The sequence below is a fragment of the Helicoverpa zea genome, chromosome 6, assembly GCF_022581195.2.
Source record: "Helicoverpa zea isolate HzStark_Cry1AcR chromosome 6, ilHelZeax1.1, whole genome shotgun sequence".
NCBI classification, from domain to species: Eukaryota; Metazoa; Arthropoda; class Insecta; order Lepidoptera; family Noctuidae; genus Helicoverpa; species Helicoverpa zea.
In genome coordinates, this window is record NC_061457.1 from 2172935 (window position 1) to 2187726 (window position 14792).

Here is a 14792-nt window from a genome sequence, read left to right on the forward strand (position 1 = left end):
TTAAAAATCGAACACAACGTTCTAGAGCTTTAAAATTCTAATCAAACGATACTGTGTTGCCAGTTTGAAAAAAAAAAAGAATAATATCTTACAACGGGTGCAAAGAACTCATTTTATTCAGAGTTATTGAAAAAGTTCCATTATTCAGTATCTGTGGAATGGATTCAGTTGCCAGTTTTATAATAAAAGGATTTTGAAACGAGTTAATAATGGAGAGCCGACCAAGCGCGGATTGTCCCAATTCTTCAATTGCAAGGAGCAAGGATTCTTTTGGGTTTTGTGAACAAAAGCCGTACAATTTTTAAAGCTGGTTTTTAATAGTACTTTCCTACTCCCTGCCAAGAAACTTTTTCTGAATTAACTACTAATATATCTCAAGGTATTAATAGTAATATTTGTACAAACTGAAATACGAAGTCCTCTAAACATGTTTTCAAGCCAAAACACCTACCTTAGTAACTAACAAGGTTTTTAACTCCAAAAGAATCCCAATTACATTCGTTCAAATAACATTAATGAACGAAACCGTTTAGATAACTGCAGGTCTATTTGTTCAGTCATTTGACCGGTTCTCGAGTTACTAAACGTAATATTTAGTGTTGCCCTGTAATACCCTTTACTTCCCTTAATGCCGTAATCTTACCCTCAACGGTGTATTAATAATTAAAAGAGGGTGGAATAATCATTTCGAGGGGTTTTTGTTTCAGGAATTATCTTCTAAGAAGGCTTTGAAGGACTCTGCTTTTGTGATGTAAAACCTTAATACAGCTTCGGCAGAATTAAGTATTAAAATTGCAAGTCGACGTTGATTAATTTCTGAGATTAAAACAGTGGCAACATTGTGGTTGGCGATGGGAGTTTTCATAATTCAGGGTGATTACACTTATTCTAATTGAGAGTTAGGAAATCCGATTTGAGATTCTTGTTTACTTCTGTATTTTGTAAGATTTGTTTTGAATGGATGTTGAACAAGAACAATGCCTTATTCTTATTGTTCGTGATATAACTAGCTGCTCCCCGCGATTTTACCTGCGTCTTGTGGGAACTACTGCTCGTACCCGGATAAAATCTAGCCTATATTACTGAAAGTGTTAGTATAGCTTTCCAACAGAGAAATAATTTTTCAAATTAGTTTTGTACTTTCAGAACTTTTGAGTATATACAAGCAACCAAAAATTCTTCTTTATTATATCGGTATAGATTACAGGAGTATAATTGAATACCACGTTTATATTCGAAGCACGTGCGACTTAACAACTTGCCAGACTAGCCGACTAGCTTGAGTGTTTCATACGACCGTTATCTGAAACTTATGCCCTTGAAGTTATTCTGTCAAAGTTACCTCGTCAATACTCCCTTAAAGTTGGGTTCAGAAGTTTGCTGTGACAATTTTTGGTATTTACAGAAAAAAACGATAGGTAGGTTATTCTAATCCCTGTAATTCATGAAATGGTAAAGTTTGTAGGTTCAATATGTACATATACTAATAGCGTTGATAGCCAATAAAACACGTTTTAAAATAGGCCCTATACTGTGTTTACGATAATATGAAAAGAACTACTGAACTTCCAGGTTTACTCACCTTAATCATTCGTAGTAGGCTGACCTGGAATTGAACCCATATCCTCGTACTAGCTGGTCTTATAACCACTAGATGACCAGCTATTTAACCAATAATCATAATGTATTTTTCAATTGTTCCAGGATGGAGGAGACAGTGCGATCGCTGCTACAATACAAGAGCCGCGTGGAAACTCTAAAGCAGGAGAAGGCGTCCTTATCATCAGCACTCGAGGTGAGCACCATTAAATCTAAGGCACACTAGTTCAAGGCAAGGGAAAACAAACTACGTTAGGATGTTACGGTAGTTTGAGACGTATTTGAAAGGAGTTAGAGTTCAATTTCAAATAGGTCGTGCTATAGGTTATCTTTGACTTAGTGGAGTTAATAAAGTGATCTTGTGCAAGATGGGTATGCGATTTACCTACGTGAAGGCAAAGTCAAAATAAAACTACTTCTAAGCTTTAGACAGTGAATCCTTAACTCATTTTAGGCAGACTAGATGTATAGTGAGCTCTATGGCTCAAATCCAAATTCAAAAGTATTTCTTATTTATGGTCACCAACTTCAGCATGCATAGATATGAACAGAAAATCCAGTGCCAAGAGCCTGTAGTAAAATTTCCAATATATACTGAAATCGTTTCCCGAACCACAGCATTCTCCAGCCAGTCAGGCGAACTTTACGACGAAACACGTATATCAAACCATAAAATACAAATAAAAAAACTTATCTTCATAGCACGAATTCCTGAACAAATATCCTCTAAACTGTGGAATTAAAAATTCAGGGAAGACTTACAGACTCACAAATTCCCTTAGGTAAAGCAAAATGAACCTTACGGTCCCTAAGATTGATGCTAAAATGGTCTATCGGGGGTCTTCTTATACTAGTGTTCTAATATAGACTTTATAAGAGGAATCAAATACAAATATTCAAAATATTTCATTATTGCTGGCTGCATTGTTCTCTCCCCCATTTTTTGAAGTTGGGGTAAGTGAGATGGACTCACAATGGACTCTTCCATCCGTTGTTTGTTTCCGATCAGATTTCAACCGTTAACCGTGTTTTAGGCGGTATTAAAATCTATAGAAAACTAACGGGGCATGAGATATTTGTTGTAAGACAACTGTGTATAAGTTTTCAGCGGGTATTTTTTACATTGTACTGGGACATTACCTCAGAATATTTTCTACAGGAACGTACTACCTCATTCTATCTAATATATATTAGGTACTAATGTTTGCTAAATGCACTGAGTAATAATATACATGCGGTTTCAGTATAGACTTATCTGTTGATTTGCCTGCTAGAGATTCTTCTTCTTCTTTCGTGTCGATGACATGTCTCAGTGAGACTACAGTTTGCCAGCCACAGCGAGAGCACGATCGGCCGCGCTCATTAGGTCCTCCTAGAGACAGGACTCCTAGGACTAGAGATATAGGAATATAATATTACTTATACTAGGCTAATATGAAAATTAAAACTTTAGTAAACAGTTCCAAGATAATACCTACAGAAATACGCATTCTGAAGTGATTCGTTAATACTACCTACAAGAGACTTCACGACTTACATTTCCAAAAAGACCAACGTCTGCGTATACTCCATATTAAAACCATTTCCCATTTTACCTGCGTCTTTTTCCCTTAACAGTTCGCATTTATATTAAAAAGGTACAAAATTCCGAATACCTTCGTTCGTTACACTGTCGGTCATTGTATGTTTCCCCTTCTGGTTCCACGTCACAGGTATCTGTTTTGAATGGCGGATGAGAATTTTGATTTTTCCATTTCCCGTCACTTTTTGAATGATATTTTGTACCTGGCACGCCATTGTGCAACCCCTACGCTTTAATATTATCGTCTTTTAACTTTTTATACGGTCAGACTTGGAAATGAGAAGTACTTTTCATATTTGTTGAAAAGGTGTGCAGGGTTTCTCGAATTTTATTTTCAGTATCTATGGATGCATAAAGTTTCAATTTCTTTGTAAGATTTGTTCGCTCATTCATCTTATAATCGACAGCTGTCGCTATTTTCTCAAACCCTGAGCATCGATAAATGCCCAACGTTCTTTTAACAGCTTATTTTATGGTCTCCAAAACTAATCCTCTTACATAACACCCATTAGTGCCCCCCACTGCACTTATCAAGAAACACACTTGCACCACTAATTACGCAAAAACTTCTCATCCCCTCAAACACTTCGACCATAATCCCTCAAAGAACGTCCAGTTATGACCGGTACAAACCAGTTGTAACCGGATTGAGCCGCCTCACCCCGGCGCGATCAAAGAATAATGGCGAAATTAAAGAGAGCTTGCAGAGTGACAGGGATCTAGATATATTGGTTGTTTCGTTAATTAATTCGTCTATCTGGAGCGGTTATAATCCAAAAATGATCGCGTGTCCCTCTCTGGTCGATAAATGGTGTTTAATGTCGCTAAACGGCTGTCCCATTTGGCAACGAGACTTGTTTGTTGTTGCTGTTTTCTTGTTTGAGGCTCTCAGTTTGGTCCACTTACCCATTCAGTTTTAGGGATTTGGTAGACTGGACTAAAAATAATTATAACACAAAGGTAACTAACTAACTAAACTATTTACCTGGCTGACTAATTTAACATGCCATATGCACCCAACATAATAATATCATATTTAAAAGAACAGTAAACCAGTTCTTAAATTGGTCGTTTCCCTAAAATCGCCTTCAAATATGACAACAAAGATACACTCAAGTCTCATCCGAGAAGATTACAAACCTCTCCCTTCTCTCGTAATAACTGCTAAATGACGGACTGACAGACCCCAGATAGTTTAATATGGTTTAAGTATCACTTACTAACTTATGAGTTAATCTATACATATGTATATACCTACTGTGTTATGGGAGTCAAGTCTTACTATGTGGTACCTTCTAATTAGAAAATTGGTTTGGTAAGTCTATTTTGGCGTGACATTGACAGTTAATACAGCATTTTGAAAAAGGGCCAGTTATAAATTTTGAATACGAATGCAAGGTTTTGATGAAGTTCTCCATCACGGCTGAATAGTGACTTGTATTTTTTTAACACGCTTATATTAGCTTCATATGATATGGAACTGCTATTGTAAAAGTTCGTATATTTCTCTTTGACTCAAAAACAACTAAATGGATTTAGAGTGAGGAAAGTAGTTCCCTCAGGAAGTGGGTGATGCCCGTCAGAAATGAACAAAAGATGAAATAAAATCAATATAACCATAACTAAAACCTGAAGCACACTCATCTAAAAGCCTTTTTGAAAAGAGCAGTTGTGCACTAAATATGACAGTGGTTGCCCTTTAGGCTCGACAGACCAACAATACAGAAAACACAGTAATAAAAGCTTTGAAACGATCACACACACGAATGTGTTCATACCTTAATGTTTAAACACACTGAAAAATTATGCGCGGCCCAAGTAATAGGTGGCGGGCGTTTTACAAAAAATCGAATTGTGGACATATAGAGTTATAAAAATAGGTATATTATTATGAGCGGGTGATGCGTATGTCGATAAAATAAAAGTAAAATTAACGTTTATCTAACAGCTTTGTAAGACAATGTTTGATTTAACGCCCAGGCTTCCCACGGGTATACATTCCTCACTAATCCCTTACTATCGCCTTCGCACGATTGTAAGTTCTTCAGAAATCCATCAAATTGGTGAAAACCGCTTAAAAATCCATTCAGTCTTTTTCGAGTTTATCGCAAACAGACAGACGCGACATTAGGAAATGTTTGGTAATAAGTAGTGATGATGAAACGGTAATTCTTCAACTAAAATCCTCTGCCTAGCCTTTTCGGTCGGCTTCCAGTCTAACTAACCAACCAACTATCAACTACTACGATAATCGCTACCGCCCAAAACTTGCACACAACACTCACACCACCACAGACAGCGTTGGAAGGACATTAAAATGGCGGATAGCGGGAAATCGGCTATGCACAATAGCTGGGGTTTCCCGCTTTAAAAGGCCACCCCCTCTAAACAATAATTCAGCTACCCTCCCGAAGTGCAAGGGCGCATTTACTGAGGGCACTCGGATAGGGTTGCGGTTCAAAAATCGATAGTTTAAGCTGCCTAATAAATGTGTAGGTTTCATGTTTGGGACTTGATGATGGGTGAAACTATACTCCATGTGGTTGGGTATTTAACTAAGCTAAACAATACAGGTAGGACTTTCTAAAAAATACATATTATATAAAAAATAAACTAGTGTTTCATCGATTATGTATGTAACTGTTATTTTGGAATTAGGTAAACCTATGAACTATAGCTAAATCTTGATAGGACTTTTCACACAAACAAAAACTTTTTAATTTAGAATTCAAGTTAAATACATTACCAAATAGAGTAAAGTACTTATTGAGTGCTTTCATATTTTTTTCGCGGAAAACCCGAGCAGCAAAACCACTTATATGTAAGCGCTCTAAAACTGCATTCAAAGCATAAGATTTTACGTAAACAATATAAATCTATATCAACACAATAATTATCTTGAGAAAGCTTACCTCGTGACCATACTGTCTTGAAACTGCTAGTTCTGAACCCATTAGCATCACGATTGCCGTTAATAAGAGGTAATTAAGCTCTGACCTTACTTTCTAGGAAAACTATGGGGTGTAGGAACCGTTTATTAGCTTTGTTTAGGTCTGTGTGTGGTGTCGAAGTCATGGGAACTGTGTTATAATTCTTTGTAGGAGGCATTCCTCTCGAGTAGCACGTTTTCTTGTTCACAATGTTGGCTCTTTCTTATTCCCTCATTTTTTATTTCGATGTGATATTTGAGTAATTCTAATTACGTGGACTTTTAAAGGAAATAACTACTTACTTTTTATTAATTACTTTCTTCTCATAGTATTTTACATTCTCTCTATCATTTTCACTTACAGTATTCAAAATTTAGAATAGTCAAAGATTACAAATGTGTACAATTTCATATTAACTAAACCCTGATTAAACAAAGACCTTGGTATAACTCTACATGGAATAGAATGTCTGGGTATTGTAAGTGTACCAAAGTCTTTATTCAATCATCCGAAAACCTATACCTACCTTCACGTATAATTTGAACCCACCCAAATTACTATCATAATACCCCAAAGCTAAAACACGTACATACCTTGAATAAATTACTTCAACTCTAAACACTAGCGTATTTGCTCACGTTACTTTAAAATCGCTGCACCCCACGGGTCACAGTCGGGGGTCTAGGGTGCATGCTCTGCCCCCCGGCGCCGGTCGCACCACGAATTTACACTAGCACACTAATTGTGTTTGTCTGTAAGTCGGTTATGTTATTTGTAAAGGTTTTTAAAGATTTGGAAAAGTGATAGGAATTGTTTGAGGGTTCCAAATACCAGTTTAGAGGTAAATAAAAAAATATGTATTGTGGTTATTTTAAACAGGGTCATCATCATCATCCTCCGAGCCTTTTCCCAACCATGTTGGGGTCGGCATCCAGTCTAACCGGATGCAGCTGAGTACCAGTGCTTAACAAGAAGCGACTACCTATCTGACCTCCTCAACCCAGTTACCCGGGCAACCCGATACCCCTTGGTTAGACTGGTGTCAGACTTATATCAGACGGGTATCTGGTAGATTTATGACCAAATACTGAAACGCCAAAACAAAATAATTTGAAACACCATATTGTTTACCATTTAATCTGTGATTTATTATAATATCTAAATATGGAACATTTCTTAAGCCTTATTTTACAAGAAAACAAATAATGTTGACAAAGAAGCCACGCAAGGTTGCAAGGTTGAACTATTTTAGGCCGGCTTGACCTACTACTAGCCAAATCCGATTACCTCTTACTACACATACACGCACTTAATTCTCCATTTTAACTTCGGTACTTACATACACACAATATTTTGTACCAGCTTGCTTTTTCCGTTACTTCTCGTACCAGGATAAAATATAGCGTATACCACAAATAATAGTGTAGCCAACAAAAAAAAAATAATCTGACTGGCAGTTTCGAAGCTTTTAGGGTAACAAACAAACAAATATTGTGTCCTCTTTATAATATTATTTCACTATTGGGGTTGACCAATGTCCAAAGGCTTTCAAAGTACATAATCATTATAATTCTCCCATCCATAACACTGAAAGAATCACCCATAATTCTTGCAAATCTATACAAATTCTCCCTTTTACGTCATTGGCAACTAAAAATGTTGCCTTAATGACACAGTTTGTTACCACTGGCGCCGCCATGTCGGCTAAATTATCTTATATAAGTAGGAAAAAGAGGAAAACAGCTGTAGATAAACAAACTATAAGTTCATGCCCCATTTAAGTGATGACCTAGTTGGTATGTGCATCTGTTATTTTGTTGGACATTTTCTTTCCTTATTATGGTTAAAGACAGTTTTTACTTGCAGTTTGTGTTTGAAGATTAGCTACTTATGTAGAGATGTAGGGATAATAGTAACATTTTGTTTGTAAACTACGGTACTAGTTTCTTTCACTTACGATTTACCTAATGGTGATGTGCGCGACGGTGGCGATGCGTAGCGTTTACAACATTTGCGGAAGCTGTCAAATAATAACAATGTAAACATTATAATTTTCTTTGCAAATATAAATAAAACCAAAGATTAAAATAGTATTGTTGACATTATATTCATATCATTCAATAGATTGATGCCAACAGCACCCAAGAAGTCCTTTGGAGACATCTTTCAGACTTTATTCGCTCCTTTATTAGATTAGTCAAACTGAACAAAACACTGGACAACCTACTCAAGAAAAAAACATATAATTCCAGTCAGCCCAAAATCTATAAAAAAATTGAACAATTTAACTCAATGTAACCCATCTAAAGTACACAATCTGAAACCATCTCTAACCCATCTAAAATCCAAAACAAAACATACCCAAACGAGAATTCCAAAATAATTACCAGAGCACAGCATCTGCGTTATTCGGAACGTAACCGCTGCATTTTAACTGCAAGTTATTCATTACGAGGCAGGCAGAGCTTGAGGTATCTTCATAATTACGTTAGCAGCCCGCCATAGTTGCGCTAACGAAACCAATTAGTGCGTGTCCTATGTTATGCGGGACGATAGTTTTGGTTTATTTATTTATATATATTTTTTTTCCATAGGAAAGTTGATTTTTCTATTGCATTACTTTGAATAGTGCGTTGTATGGGAACTTCCGATAGATATCATAATATTAGGTAGGAATAAGAAACTTAATAACAAAACAAAATTGACCTCGGTATGTAATTTTACATATAACAAAATAATCTATCTTACGTTTTGCGACCACGATTAATTTCAACATACACAAAGAAAATTGCCCAAATTCATCGACATCATAAACATCCGATTTTCTTAAAACAACTGTTCACTTTGAAAATTAAATTAAAAGTAGTAAGCAGTTGTTTTTTTTTTTTTAAGTGAACTGTCTCTTATTTTGTCAGTGAACTTGGGCCCAATTCCCGCACAATATTATCAGAAAATACATCTAACAGCAGACTAACCCAGCGGTACTAACATTCCCATGGTCCCTTGCATCAAACTAACCAGTTTCGTATAACAATGCACACTCTCACAAGGTAGCGATTAAAGTCACAGGATGCTAAAGTCTGCGCATATTCCAGCGATAGAATAATCCGGCTAAATTGCACAGTGGCGCCATCTATTAACCGAACCGGTAGCTCCTATGAATTATTGATGCTATAGTTAATAGCGTGTGTATCGGTGACATGGATTCGTTTAGACTTTATTTAATAAGTTCGATTTTGGATTATGACTTTGGAAGCAAGGCTATTTAGTGTTCAAAATTGTTTAATAAGCTTGATGTTTACTTTAATGCCGCAGTAACCACATGTCGTTGTTATCCTTGGCTTCTCGTTTCATCTACTGAACTTCAATATCTGACCAATCACGCTACAATATAGTACCAAAGTTTACAAAACCAAACCAAAGTTTACTTACAAAAGCGAAAGTAACTGACTCCTTATAACGAGCTTCACACCATATCCGGGTCCGGGAAGAAGCTTCCGCTGAAAAAATAATTAACAATACTTAAAATAATCCTCCGAATATACAGACCACAACATAACCAACAAAACACCAAACTCGAGTTATATAACTTGTGCCCCCAACAACGACGCGTGACCGAACAAACCTAATGATGTCTACACTGCAGGCCATGATTAATGACCCAGCTTTAATTCTAGTTATTGCCGTAAATGTAATCACTTCGGTGAAAGCCCCTGCCTTCCTATACTTAGGAAACAATGACTATTTTCGGCATCAACGCGATTCAGATTACTGAAAACCATTTATCTTGTGATCCGCGAATTTTGATGTAACTTGTAATTGTTAATTAGTGGTTTCGCTTGTCATGGTGGTGTGGATAATTTAATTAGGTTAAATGTGTGTGTGATTTGCAAGTGTCAGTTTGGTGGTCGTCATAATCCGGGCTATAGCTGCGTTTTAGTCACAAAATTCTACTTATTATCACTAGCCATTTTATCACGGTTTCACTCCCGTTCCATGGAAACTACTGCCCGTATCGGGATAAAATATAGCCTACGTCACTTTGGAAGAGTGTAGCTTTCTAACAGTGTTTTCTTTTTTATCGGTTCAGTAGTTTCGGAGCCTTTAAGGTACAAAGAAACAAACAAAGCACGTTACCTCATTATTATATATATCAGAATCGATAGATATAATCATGTCGTCTTTTACCTGTTGTACAAAAAAACTATCGCTATTACAAGAAACACAAAGAAACAATTTGACAAATAGTAGCTGCTATGCAAAGGGTTGTGATTTATGCTCAAACTTGTGCTGTTATTACCAAACATAAAACCAAGGAAAGCGTAATAGCTAGCCGGTGATTGATATCATAAATCAGTTTTATAAATGGTCAGTTTTTCTTGCACTGACGTGTAAGAAATGCTATGAAACCCAGTGAATCAACACTTACTTCGTGATTTTCTTTGTTTTTTTAAACAAGACCTGTAAAAACCTTAATAGGTTTTAGGTTTTATAAAAGTTAAGTTTAATAAAATAAAATCGTATTTATTTTATTAAACTCCACGCTTCGATGGGAAACCAATCAAATAGGCTCTTCACTTTAATTACCTGATCTCGTGAAACATCTGCGGTTCCATTCGAAATTCAAAATATAAATTAATTTTACTAAATTAAGTGCGCAGGCGGTTAAATGGCAGCTCTTGGTAAATAATTCAATGATGAAATAAATGCACATTTGATTTGCCCCTCAATCACGTGGAATTTTAATTAAAATGTCGGGTTTGGCATCGGTATGTTTCTATCTACGGCAAACAAACAAATAGGAAATACAGATTTGTTACCCATCATACTTCTATAAAAATAAAAATATCAGTAAACAAATATTAGGATATAAAAAGTTCAACGAACTCCACAAAACCTCTTTGAATAAAAATAGTTATACAAACTTTTAAAACTTTTAAACTTTTATATAAAAAAACAGTAAACCATAAATCATTTGACAGATGACGTCCAAAGTGTTTCAAAATTACATGAATGGAAATGAATGTACACGTTAAATTATTCAAAATATCAAATTATTAATTAAAATATTCACCCGAATATCTTTTGTAAGTATTACTCCATTTCCCTCCAATTCATAAAATGGCAGTCTAGACTTTTCCACGTAAAACCGTGCAGTCATAATTATAAGCATGTCCAAATTGAAAGGGCCCAGCCATTCAAACCTAACCCTTTCATTGCTTATCAACCGCGTGTTGTTTCAGACATACAGACAAACAGATTCGTTGTCTCGCCCTCACTTGATGACTAATGAAAACCTCACACCGATTTCATAACACCCTAATTATACACTTTAATACTGAGCAGTTAAGATTCAAAATCCTTTAAGTTGATTCGAAAGCTATCACGCCAAATATCGTAGACCCGTGAGTGTAAATAGACATGCCCCTGAATGGTGCCGCGTTTGAACACTAGAGGGGTGGAGTGGGTCAATTCACACTGGTTTCGTTTATTGTGAGAACTCTGGCTTAATTAAGAGTGTGAACGATGGTCCCTTTTCGGGGATATTTTTTTAGTGAAGCGGTTCTGACGACAGGAGTGGCCGTGACGTTTTGAGAGTGAGACTGAAAAAATATTGCTGTGGGCGATAGGAAAGCTTGTTTTTTTCCTTTAAGGCCGTCAAGTTTATTATTAAACTGCGATATTACTGCGCCTTATTTATGGAGGAAATATAAATAGAAGGAAAACAAAATTTGAATAACGGGAGACAGATTCGCGTAAACAATATTGTTTACTTCGTCCGGACTCCTCAAAACAGCTCTTAACTATCTTCAAAAATGTCCGGGGCTGGTCTTGAAGGTGACGCTTGTTCCAGGCTTCTGCGGCGCACTATCAGAGCCAGCTGTCGAGCTTGGGCAGCGAGAACGACCGGCTGCGCAGCCAGCTATCCACGCTCTCGGCAGGGCTCGGCGCGGGCGACCACGAGCGAAGGCTCGACGATGTGGCCCAGCAGGTCGTGCGAGCACTGCTCTCGCAGAAGGTGAGCCTTACATGCACTTACAAGGCACATATACTAAATGCAGTGGCACTGAATCTGAGACGCGAATGACTGTCATACTAACCTAACACTGATTGACTGTTTGGAAAACAAAGATGTCGCATAGAGATGCACAATAATATTGCATATTGTCACCGAAACAACCCCATACTCTAATTTTAGTTTGGCAATTGAAATACGTTTCTACACCCAATAAATATTTAGTGGAACAACACAAGCTTTACCCTCTACATACTTAGTTGTGGTCAAGTTTTAATGAAGTCTTTTTTGATTCGTTAGCCTTATCTGTTCAAGTTAATCACTCGATGAGACCAACCGGACGCGTCCCTCACAACATTAAAATAAAACAAAGCAACAGTCCGCAATGTTAATCTGCAAAAAAGAGGAATGTGTACCGTAATCCCCGGTGGCATTAAGATGCATCCCGGAAATTGTTTTCTCATAATTATAGTCGCCCTTGTATCCGCGTCCGTGGATTATGTGGTGCCTACATTCGCACATAAATCGCACGAAATGGGACACTTCGGCCTTAGCTGGCACCGTAATAATTTCAGAAGGCCTGGCCCACTATAATCTGGGCATAATCTGTCCGATAATGCGACCGTTTGTGTTTAAATCCAGTTTGTGAATGGCCGCCATGTTGTTGTAGTTTTGGCGCCAACTTTCCTGATAAAGATGGCGCCGGTTGCAAGCGACGACCGCTTTTGATTGTTTTTCAAAGTTTGACGCTTCTGCTTTCACATAACGGTGCAGAATTTTAATGACAAACTTTGGTAGTTAAATGTTCATTCACCGTGGAGTGTTTTACTATCGGAGTTCAAAATATCAAATATGGAGAACCTAACGGCTCTTATGAGCCGTAAATATTAACATTAGGTAATAAAACTAAGCGATCTGCTGAAAGATTCATAATAACTTTAGAACCTATGACTGAACGAAGGTGCATAGATAAATTATTTCGCACAATCTGAAATACCTAGCGTGCTTGAATAATAACTTCTACATTTTCAACTACTCAAGTTGCAAATCCCAAATTACTTTAGTACAAATGGTCAAGTTTGAGCCATAAACGTAATTTACGAGGAAACTTGGTGCTGTTAATTTCCATCAATATTCTAAATCTATTAGCCAGTCAGCCATGTAAATTCTAGCTGACATTAAGGATATTATCTGGTAATTAACGTCATGTGATGATTAGAGTTGATGAATGCGCCTTTATTGAATTCCCTATAACATATAGACATGTATATATGTTATATTGAAGATCTGTACCTCTCAAGTAATTAGAGACATGTTAAAGACGAAAGGGGAAGAGTATTAAGTTTACGTTTCACTAATTTTGAGTATGTAAACTTTGATGATGATGTTACAATATTATTTAAGATGTTGCCTATACGATACGGCAGTATCTATACTCTACATTGATTTTATAGGTATAATGTTGAGTTAAATCATCCTCCGAGCCTTTTTTCCCAAACTATGTTGGGGTCGGCTTCCAGTCTAACCGGATTCAGCTGAGTACCAGTGCTTTACAAGAAGCGACTGCCTATCTGACCTCATCAACCCAGTTACCCGGGCAACCCGATACCCCTTGGTTAGACTGGTGTCAGACTTACTGGCTTCTGACTACCCGTAACGACTGCCAAGGATATTCAATGACAGCCGGGACCTACAGTTTAACGTGCCCTCCGAAACACAGTCATTGGTGTCTAAGATATACTTAGAAAGTACATACAAACTTAGAAAAGTTGCATTGGTACTTGCCTGACCTGGAATCGAACCCGCGCCCTCATACCTGAGAGGTTGGTTCTTTGCCCACTAGGCCACCACGACTTTTCTAATTCTAATTCTTCTTTTTTTTAATGTTGAGATTAATGTAAATATTGAATTCACCCATATACTTTACAGTTTTTCAGAACGCTATAAAATGTACCTATGATTGCATACAGAAAAAGATATTTTATAATAACACAAATGAAAAGCACATAAGTAAGTTGCCAAGTCTCATTTGAGCACTGTGCCAATTTTTATCAAAAATGTTTCTACAGTTTTACGCTGTAAGCATAACTGAGCTTAAAAATATTTACAACTCAAAAATGGCCCTTTTGTGATCGAATCACTAAATATTAATATCAACAACCTCTCTACCAAACAAACTATTCAAAGATTGGTGTACGTATCAGTCGTAAAATAATTAAATCAACGTAATTAATACAGTGTTTTAAGACAGCCGCCCGAACATTTTATCTTCAAAGAAACTTATCTTCCCTCCCCTCTGCTTAACATTACCCGTTACAGTTAAATCTTACTCCGTCTAACTGTCTCAACGAAAATCACTTAAAATTTATAACTCTACTCCATTAATATTATTTACGCTTTATTAAATTTATTAAAAGTTGGCGAAGTTTTGTGGAGATGTTTTAATAAACTTGGTTTCTGCATTATGGGTTTAGTTAGAATTTATTAGGTTGATGCTTGGTAGAACATGTTGGTAAACTTACAGCATTTCATTCCTCAAAAGTATACACATACATTGGTTTTTGGTACAATATTATGTAGATCAAAATTTATTTATTTTTTAATAATATTGTACATCATCTTACATTTTAATTAATGTAGGTAAATAACATTACCTACGGTAAAT

At 36.6% G+C, this 14792-nt stretch overlaps 1 protein-coding gene across 5 annotated transcripts in view; it reads left to right on the forward strand.

Annotated features, from left to right (window-relative positions):
* LOC124631054 overlaps positions 1–14792 on the forward strand; it is a 371162-nt gene that overhangs the window by 345314 nt on the left and 11056 nt on the right. For 4 of the 5 annotated variants that reach the window (XM_047165176.1, XM_047165180.1, XM_047165178.1 and 1 more), the window contains 2 exons: positions 1705–1795; positions 11966–12130. In XM_047165176.1, the coding sequence (XP_047021132.1) occupies positions 1705–1795; positions 11966–12130 (256 nt within the window). The remainder of the gene's footprint in view (positions 1–1704; positions 1796–11965; positions 12131–14792) is intronic. The other variant, XM_047165177.1, reaches the window with a different exon arrangement.